Source organism: Netta rufina (genome assembly GCF_964035555.1).
Source record: "Netta rufina genome assembly, chromosome: 4".
Lineage (NCBI taxonomy): Eukaryota > Metazoa > Chordata > Aves > Anseriformes > Anatidae > Netta > Netta rufina.
The window spans coordinates 67,963,419-67,973,319 of record NC_140127.1 but is presented as its reverse complement, the minus strand read 5'-3'; the positions used below and the strand labels follow the sequence as shown (position 1 = coordinate 67,973,319).

Sequence of the window (9,901 nt, the reverse complement as noted above, 5' to 3'; positions counted from 1 at the left end):
CACCCTAAAAAAAATCAGTGCATGTTTGTGCAGGCTGCGTTGGGAAGAACAAACCAGTAATCACTGGTTTACAATCGGTTAAAGATCAGACCATTAAAAACCATTGCACCTGCAGGCTGCGTGCAATGGCCCACACATCTTTTTTTGGTAATATCCCACCTGAGGCAACATTGGCACATACAATCAGCTTCTTTTGGGGCTGTAAAAGGATGATGAAATAATAGAGATGTGCTTAGAGATCTGTAGCTGTTCATCACAGTATTTCATATGTGCCTTCCTGGATTATGAGATTCCTGGATTCCTGAGATGAAGTGGACTCACTGCTCTGATACAAGCAAGCCCCAATGTCTTGTTTCTTTCAAAAATTTGTTTCCCTTTCATCCAAGGAAAGCAGCTGTGACACCAGTTCTTTTAGCTGTGCTGTAACCCCCCAGGTTCACACCACATTAAATATGGGGCGGACTGCTGTGTTGCTCGGTTACCTATTTTTTGGGAAAGAGGTGTGTGCTATGGCCTTACGGTGTTGTGACCCTGGCGCACAATGAAGAGCATCTTCTATGCTTGTGCTGAAACTGTGGAAACAGTGAAAGGAAGACTAAACTAATGGGGAGGCTGGCTTTACTCTGAGCAGGATAAATGTGCTCTATGGGAGATTAGGAGTTCATGCTGTAGGAAATCACAGCAACTTTTATTGTTTTGGAAGCACTGAGGAAAGAAGGAAGGTAATAGAAATACAGAAGGGTAAGCAAAGGAAAATATTCACAGTCCTCTGAACTGGAAAGGAAACAAAGCAGAAGATGGGTGTTATACAAAGGAAGGTGGCTGGGTGTTTTGTTTAATTATGGAAGGTCATGGTTAGAGTAGGCCTTTACTTTGGCTGTAAAGTCCTTAACTGCAGCTCTTGCCTAGTCAGAACTACCTGGAGCCAATGCTGGGAAGAAAAATGTAGCCCCATTATGTCTGTACAACCTTATCTCTAAAAATACATCTCAAAACAGTCCCTCAGCTCTATGCTCATGTTATCTCCAACTTAGAAATGACAAGAAAAAAACTAAGTTATCAATGGCCCTGTCACAAACATTGCATGGCAGGTTAGTGCATTAAATGGATTCTCATACAGCTGAAAGATCATCTGTCCTCTCACATGAGTGACTCTCAACCTATTTGAATACAGTTTGAGACACTGGTTGTCACTGCAGTAATGGAACAACTCATACCTGAAACCATGACATTTAGTTAGCCCTGAAGTATAGTTACTTGAACTATGATGCACTGAAAGAGACATTTTTGACTACATTAATATAGTAAAGCAACTTCACAATCACTTTTATTATAAAAATAACACTTTGGTAGAATTAGAATTCAATCAATAATTACACAAATACACATTATGTGAAATATTTATGGCACAGAAAAAAAAAATAAATATCCCTGTACATTGTCTGTGCAAAAAGACAGGCTAGTTTTAGTTAACAACCAGCCCTTGTATGTTTTTTTTTTCCACTTCTCCTGATTGCAGTTGAACACAGGGATTTTCAAATAAGATGTCTGAAAGTTTGGTCTCAATAGCCAAGAAAATATTCTCTTTTAATCCAGATAAAGCACAAGAGGTCTTTTTCTTCCGTCAAGCTGTTCCTCCCCCATTCTTCACACTATCTTTTCAGAAGAGAAGGAAGTTTTCAAGTTCAGTGACTTCTTTTCCTAAGCCTTCAGACTGCTGTGGATAATTACTCTCCAGTAAGAGCCAAGCTGTACTCTGAAGCTAGCTACCGCTGTAAGTTTCATTTTCTTTAGTCTGGAGTAGAATTTGCATTATGTTTGCCTGCCTTGTAGTTGTCAAAAAAATAATTCTTCATGAAAATACTTTGCTTTACCTTGAAGTCTTTTGTACAGTCCAAGAGAAGGTGAAATCAAATAAGAGGTAGATACTGTTCATCTTCCTAATTACTAAGAGGTGTCCATTTGTCCAAGTTTTGCAGTCTGTAGAGTAGTGATTTTCTTATGTGCCTCACACCACATTGTCACTGACAACATTCAGTAACGTGCTTGAGAAATTCATCACTGAGTTCATCGTTGAAAAACCTCATACAGTGAGGGCATCGAAGTTCACCCTGTCCCCTGCCCTCTGCTCCTGAGTTTCCATTGTCTCCAGGTGGAGAAGTCTGTTCAGACTGTGAAGGTGTTCTTCTTGTGCCTGTCTGGCCTGGGCTGTTGCCTCGTAGATGCTCAGTGCTCGTCTGTACATGCGTATGATTTTGGTTACCAACGTGAACTCGGAAATGAGTACTTGTATCTCTTGAGTCCTAGAAAGAGAAAGAAGAGCTTTTGAAAAAATTGAAAAAAACATTCTTTAAAATAAAATATCACCCTTATTTGAAACACTGCCTATGGGTTCACCTGAAGATTTGCAAATAAAATAGCCATCAGTTTTTGCAGTTTTATTTCAAAGAGTCATAAGCAGGCTTCTAGACAACAGGATATAGCTAGTATGCTACTTTCAAGATGCCACTGTTAACACAAGTCAGTTGTCCTTCTCTCCCTAATGAGAATTCACTGTTATTGTGGTCAACAAAAAGAGGGAAAAAATGGACTAGAAAGGAATATGTATGTATTGACACGCATCTCTGCTAGAGCTTGACTTTGAAAGAATACAAGTTTTTGATAGCCATTTCAGTTCAGTGCAGCTTTAGAAGTACTAAGGTTTTTTAAAGGTATTTAGAAGTACATTTTAGTCTTGAATCCTGATGAGATATACTTATTGGAGAAACGAGCTTTTTGCTTGCTTACCTGTCGTCTTGCCAGCTGGTGTTGGAGACATGCGACTTCTAGCTGAAGCTCTTGTATTTTACTCTGTGCTCGTTCTCTGTCTGATCTCTCAGATGTGAAATCGTCTTTGTAAACCAGGACCTGAAAAAGAATCATTATGTTAGCATTTGATGAAGTTAGAGCATGGCAGGTTAGATTACATAGTTGAGGCTGAGATTCTTTTTGTTTGTAAGCACTTATTCCCAGAATCTCAATATTATCTTCTCTATCATATCTGTGCTTTAAAAGCATTCGTATTTCTTTTTCAGATCTGTACCACAGAACATTAAAGCCAGCAGACCCACATGTAGTTTTTTAAGTGGTGTTTCTTTCCAAGTGCGGCATTAATTACCTGTATATCCAAATGTGGCAAGACAGGTGGTAAAAGATATAAAAAAAATAGTTTTATTTTTTTCCCCCCCACTAGATTTCTGTAGTCTGAGAAGAAACAAAATTCCCACCTCCAGGGGAAACAGAAACTTTACTAACCTGTTGCTCCAGCATTTGTATGCGCTCAGTGTCTCCTTCACTAGCCTTCTTCACATCTTCTAATTCCCTCCTTGTTTTGATGCACTCATTCATTTTTTCTTCCAGTAGCTTGTTTAACCGGAATATCTCCTTCTGCATCAGCTCGGAATTGGTTTGTGTTGAAGCTACACCGTGCTGCTGCTCCAGCTGGGACTTGAGCTCTTTTAGCTGCAGGTGGAGCCGCTTCACGTACTCATCCCTGCTGGCATCGTATTTCTGCCATTTTGCATTTAAGTCTTCCACCTGAAAGATCACACAGTGGAGTCACAACATGAAGACACAAACTTCCAAGCCTCCGTAAGCTATGTTAGCAGGACTAAAATTATATATATTATATATAATACATATATATTAAAGTATATAGGTGTACTTTTGTTTATATATATTATGCTAACTCAGCTACTGAGTATGGATGAGCTACTTTGTGTGAGAGGGGAAGATTATGCCATATGCCAGGCTCTTCACAGGCACCCGTCCCTGTTTGCCAATCCACAGAGACAGTATTAAGTAATAAGGAATAGGAGGGGTTGGCAGCCACCCTAGGCCTAGTGCTGTTCTTCTGGAGTGGAATCCTGAGGCATGGAAGGGACAACATATTTTTTTCTGCAGCACATTTTTTTAAAAACAAAATATATATAAAATAATAAGCTGCTCTTAGCCAAGGAAATAAGACTGTGCTCTGCTTGCACGTCATGCGCTTTACGACTAAAACCAACTTGGGACTTGCATTAAACTACCCTTTAATTAGATTAACCAGGCCCAAGCTATTCCCAAACTTCCTGTAATTCAAAATCAATTTTTAAGCTGTACAAAAGAAAGTACTCACGTGCGCTACTTTTTGTTTTAACATTTTGTTTTCATCTTGCAGCTTGCAGATAAGGGTTTGAAGTGAGGTTTCATTGTCTAACACCTGTAATTTTCAGATAAAGGAAGCATTATTTTAACATAAAAATTCCAGATGTTACTTAGCTATGCTGTTGTACTCGAAGTCAGCTTATGAGTTTCTTCTAAAAATACTTGCCATCACTGAAATATGTACATACACGAGCCTGCTTGTTTCTATAAACTGCATTTCTTTAACACTAAAAGCTGCATCCTATACTATTTGCATAATAAGCAAAATGTAGTCAGGTTTTACCATCTTAGATATCTTTTAGATATGTCCACGTGGTGTCATAGAAACGTCTTACAAGCTCTGAGCACACTGAAGCCAACAAGGAAAATACCCCACCCTTTACATGCCAGAGGGACTACCCTGCTCACAACTGTGCTTAACAGTTGCCATAACATCTTTGGAAACTGCATTTCCCTCTCCAGACAAGAACACACCCATTCCTGCATATTGCTTTGTTATTACTGTCAATTTTGGCTAGTACTAAGAAGTTACTATAGAAAACCTGTTTGATACATTGTGTGAAAGGATACTCTTTTTTTTTTTTTTTTTTTTTTTTTACAGTTGTGACATCTGCTTAAAAAAACCCCGGCGTACGTGAGTAATACAGAACACTTTTGTACAAAATTCCCTAGAATCAGCTCGTACTTGCATCTGAAATTTCTCTTCTTCAACAGGGAAGTCCCCGCTGGACAAGGTTAGCTACTTGTTACATAGATCAAAGCCAATCAAGTTTCCTGTCTGTCAATTACACAAAGCCTGATAATACTAAAAGTTTCAAGTTTCCCTCAAAAAGTCCTTTTCTCTTACATCTACTTCACCTCTATTTATTAGAGCTAGTTTTAACGTGATTATATTTTCTTTGGAAATGCTCCTGGAACATTTCAACAAGTGGAAGTGATATATGCATATAGTTAATCATAAAAGCATAGGTGAGTGGTCATCTGGAACACAGCGTTACACTTCACAACCATAAAGTCATGAGAAAATTATTCTTTTTTTTTTTGTGAGAACTGTTTATAGCACCCTATTCAGTACTCTTATCTGTTACTGGAGGCAGCACCTCAAATGTTGCTTGCTTATAGTATCATGAATTACCTAGTGACTGAACTGTCATGATTTGTGGAACAATAGAACAACTGTGTCTATCCTGCACTGAAAAGCTTCAGCTAAGGTGAAAGAAAAGGTGTTGCAAAGCCACAGCGAAGCACAACACAATCCATGTGTTTCTGTCCTTCTCAGTGGCATTTCTGCCACTTCGCTGTCCTGAAGCAGTTTGTCTAAACACATGTGCTGGAGAGAAGTGCTACCTTGCAATGGGAGGGCAGAGGGGAACCCCAGAACAAAAATAGGTGAGACACCTTGCCCAGTTCTTCCGAAACCAACTTTCTGTAGGTCTGTCTGTACTACACATGTAAAGCCAGATCCTGACCTGAGAAGACCACATGCTGTAGTTTTTAGTATAAAAGCTACTTTTAAAGTGATTTTTCTTTGTTTTGTGAGTTTAGATGCTTAAACAAGTTATCAGCATCTTCAAAAACACAGCACCATCTAGTGATGCACACAGATGTTCTTCAGAATAAAGAAGGTACTTGGCTGCAGTACCTGCAGGGAAGGATTGCAATCACGGAATGGCTGAGGTTCAAGATCCTCTCCTCGAAAAAAAAATGTTTGATAAGGAGATAAACACATGAAGTAGCCAAAGCACAAGTGACTGATGACAGCTTCTATCCTCAGTTTTTGGTAATCAGAGGTTGCCATGGTAGCCTTTACACCACACATGAAATTATTCAAAGGGCTGTTTCTCTCTAAGTTTTACATCGTAATAAACACCTTAGAAGCTAATAACGTGCTCAAAACATAATAGCAGTAAAACTACCTGATTAGAACGTTCAGTAGCAATCTGGTCATCTGAATTCCCCTTCTCTTTTCTTTGCTTCTCTTCTAGACATTTTGCCAGATGTTGACACATTTCTGCTGTGGACGCTAATTTGCGTTGAAGTTGGTGGGTTTCATCAGTGAGTGAACGGCACAGAACATCACTGGTGGCTTGAGCCTTCTCCCGCTCTGCCAAGCTCTTCTGAAGTCGTAAGATTTCTCTCTCCTTTTCGTATGGAGGTTGATTTATCATCTGCTGTATCTCTCCATTTTTCTCCTCTAGTTGCTGATTCAACTTCTGCACTTCCTAAACACAAGGGGGAGGGGAAGTTACTTAAAGTGAAGTGAACTCAAAAGCCAAAACATTTCTAAGGTTGAACTTCCCATTGCAGCAATCCCATACTGCTCCTACGTTCCCTGCCAAGTACTTAAAAAGCAAAAATCCCATTAATGTCTGTATAAACACTCAACCTTAGAACTGACAGATCAATCGATCAAAAACTACCCAGACAACTATAAAAGCACTTCCTGGTCAGCAGAATGATAAACTCAGAAACAACAAGCAAAAAATTGTGAAGATTTTATGACAATCATACATTGCAGCTAAAAATTAAAGATAAAAGAAACAAGCAGCTTAAAAGAATAGCTATGGAGACTGAGAAATGCTTTAATAGTCCTACATTTCAAATTAGCAGATAGTAGAGATTTGCCTCAAAAAATTGGAACTGGAAAGATATCAAAAAACAGTGAAGCACAGTCATTGCCTGGCACTGTGACAAAGACAAGTCAGAGTGTATACACAACAACTTCCCCACCTAGAAAAGGAGGAGTGGTAAGGACAAGCAAAGATTAAATGAAATCCATGTGGCAGCAATCAGTATTTTGTCCAGAGCTGGCTCCATGCAAGGGGGCCTGATGCATTCTTACAAAAGAAAGATGCATCTCCTTGCTGTGCCCTCTTGTTGAATTAGAAGGGTCTGGGGGATCATCCACACTGCATCAAGTTAACTTCTCATCTCAGGTGCTTTGAGAAGGAAGAAGTCTGCTCACAGACAGGTACGATCACTCAGAGGTACCATGCACCTCGAGTACGCCAGCCCTGACTTTGCCACAACCAGCTTCTGTTTGTCATCCTCCAAAAGTAAAGGCTGCTGGTAGCCCAGACCTCTGCTGAGCTGTTCCCCTGGGTACCAGCACAGACCACGAAACAGAGGCTCAACTCTGCTCCAGTTCTTCAGCAGCACTAACAGGGCCATAAACCACAGGAAGCACTCTGCCAGCATGTAGGCATCTGACTTCAGAAAGTACCTTGTTGTTATTTTTAGTGACGATGATTTTGGTATTTATGGCAAGGCATAAAACGGTTATTTCTAAAATAAACTGTTAGGCTAACTTACAGAAGGAGCATATGCTCTTATTGCTGATGTTTACACTTTCACATCATGCTGAATTTTCCCCACTGCCATAGACTAAAGCTATTCTGCATCAGGCTACAGCAGGCATTCAGATGCCACCGGTTTCTTATCTGTCTGCAAAGTGTCACCAAGATCATCTCTCATTACAAATTTCCAAACTTGAACATATTTAAATGTACTGGAGGTGAGTGTCATATGTGGAAAATGTTTTGTATAAGCATTAGGTCAAGAGATTACTTATGACAAAAATACTTGTTTCAATTTTAAGTACCACTTCTTGGTTTGGAAATTCCTTCACCCAGCTTCATACAGAAAGAAATGCTTCAAAATTCATTAAGCCCTTCAGACCCAACATGGGCAAGTCTTCACGGCAGGACCAAAAATAGAGCTGGTGGAGGGTGGGAGGGGAGGCAGTTTTGTGACTGTTTTGTCACAAGAGAGCTCCTATTTCCCCCCGTCTGTCTCATCACAGTGCAGACTTGCTGGTTCCTTCTTCAAAGCACGTATTGAGGCAGGATCTCAATGTCAACACAGCGTCAGCCATTTTTTAAAGTGCACTTTTTTTAAAAAAATACTTGAATAGAAAAAAGCTGTGGCACCAGTTGTTTGTCTTAGAGTTACATCTGATAACGAGGAGGGTCTTTAATTAATAGGGAACTTCCACACTTAGTTTGTGGGCTGCTTATTTCTTTTTACTACATTCTCCTGCTGCTGGCAAAAGCAGTTCCGTGGAGATTTCTAACGCCACCCTACGCTCCTGCCGCGCGGCTGCGTTAAAAAATATATTCAAAATATTAAGAATAATAGGAAAATCCAGCCTGTTTTCAACCTCAACGAGGCGGAGAGGGGCGGCGGGGCTGAGGGGGCTCCGCTGCCCGCCTCAGGGTCCCGCCGCCTCAGGCGAGGCACCGGGGCCGGATCCGAGGGGTCGCCCCCCGGCCCCGGGGCCCCCTCGGGTGTGGGTTCCCCTCTCTTTACCTGGCTCAGGGTCTCCATTTTCTGCGCCGAGAGCCTCTCGCTGTCCCGCAGCTGCTGCCGGGCCTGGCCCAGCTGCTCCAGCAGGCTGTCCACCAGCGAGCGGGCGGGCTCGGCCCCCGGCTCGTTGGGCTGCTGGCGGGCCAGCCCGCTCCTCAGCTCCCGGATCGTCGCCTCCTTGGCGGCCAGCTGCAGCTGCAGGTGCTTCAGCTGCTGGACCGACTCGTGGTACAAGGTGCAGAGCGCGTTGTAGCGGGGCACTTTGCTCTTCAGGCTCCTGTTCTCGCGGTGCAGCTTCTCCAGCGTCTCCTCCACCTGCCTGAAGCGAGCCACCAGCGGGTCCGTGCTGCTGCCCTCGCTCACCGAGCACATGGCGGGGGGGGACGAGCCTCGCTCGCGGCGCTGCCCCTTCTTCTCTCTCTCCTCCGGGGCAAGCAGTAACCCGGCCAGGTGCATATAAACCAGTGAGGAGCCAGGCACGGCCGGGACTATTGCTGCTGGTAGCGCTGCTCTCGCTGCTTCTGCTGCTGTAGCTTCGCCCTTCCGTCTTCCCCGAGGCAGGCAGGGGGCGGCCGCTGCCGTTTAAGGGCTCGCAGGCTCCTCCTGCCGCCCTGCCCCGCTACCCGCCCGGCCGCCGCTGCCCTCAGCCCCGCCGAGGGGAAGCCCGCAGCGGGGGAGGGCAGAGCTTCCCCCGGGGCTTGCTGCCACCTCGGGGCCAAAGGCACCCGGGGAAGCCCGGGGAGGAGAAAGGGCGGCCCGAGGGCGCTGTGAAGTGGTGGGGGGAACGGGGCTGAAAGCCGGGGGCAGGCTGCGGTGGGGCGAGGGGGAGGCAACGGGGGACGGCACGCACACAACATGGCGCCTGAGGGGGAGAGGGGCTGCGAGCCGGGGCTCGCCCGGCCTTGCGAAAGCCCCGCAGCGCCGCGTCCCAGCGGGAGCCGCTCCGGGAATTTCCTTGGCGCACCGAGGGGACTTTCCCCCGACTTTTTTTTTTTTTTTTTTTAATTCGCCGGCGGCGACCCCCTGACGGAGCCCCGGGAGCCCCCTGCCCGCTGAGGCGGCTCCCGCCCCGTGGAGCCGAGCTGAGGCGCCCGGCCCGGCCCCTCAGCCCCCCGCTGCCCAGCCGGCCCCACAGTGTTTGTTATTTGTGATAACATTTATTATACACATGTATGTATGTGTATAATTACACACCAGGGAGCTCTATGTGCAGACACAAACCTCATTGCACTAGGTTCAGTGCGGTCACAGAAGATGTGCCTGGACCAGAAATTACAGATGGAAATGCAGAGCTAAAAACGCTAGATGCCACTGTACCAAGGACAAAAAGATGACTTCAGACAGTGCAATAGAGAGCAGACTGCCTGTGTTAGCACCTTAACCACTTGCAGCTGTCACTGTAAAGGCA

General features: G+C 44.0%; 1 protein-coding gene across 1 annotated transcript; it reads right to left on the bottom strand.

Annotated features, from left to right (window-relative positions):
* Positions 1–1,411: 1,411 nt before the first annotated feature.
* Positions 1,412–9,028, bottom strand: TNIP2 (TNFAIP3 interacting protein 2). Its single transcript, XM_084286756.1, has 6 exons — positions 8,497–9,028; positions 6,105–6,410; positions 4,160–4,243; positions 3,295–3,576; positions 2,788–2,907; positions 1,412–2,303 (listed from the first exon to the last, which is right to left on the bottom strand). Exons 1-6 carry the CDS (start codon positions 8,947–8,949, stop codon positions 2,022–2,024), a joined length of 1,527 nt encoding a protein of 508 aa, XP_084142882.1. The 5' UTR covers positions 8,950–9,028; the 3' UTR covers positions 1,412–2,021.
* Between the last annotated feature and the right edge of the window lie 873 nt (positions 9,029–9,901).

Excerpts from the sequence above, each read along its gene's own strand:
- TNIP2 (XM_084286756.1), bottom strand. The coding sequence starts at position 8,949 with ATGCACCTGGCCGGGTTACTGCTTGCCCCGGAGGAGAGAGAGAAGAAG. Across the intron at positions 6,411-8,496 it reads AAATGGAGACCCTGAGCCAG|GAAGTGCAGAAGTTGAATCA; the intron begins GTAAAGAGAGGG and ends CCTTGTGTTTAG. Across the intron at positions 2,908-3,294 it reads TACAAATGCTGGAGCAACAG|GTCCTGGTTTACAAAGACGA; the intron begins GTTAGTAAAGTT and ends ATTCTTTTTCAG.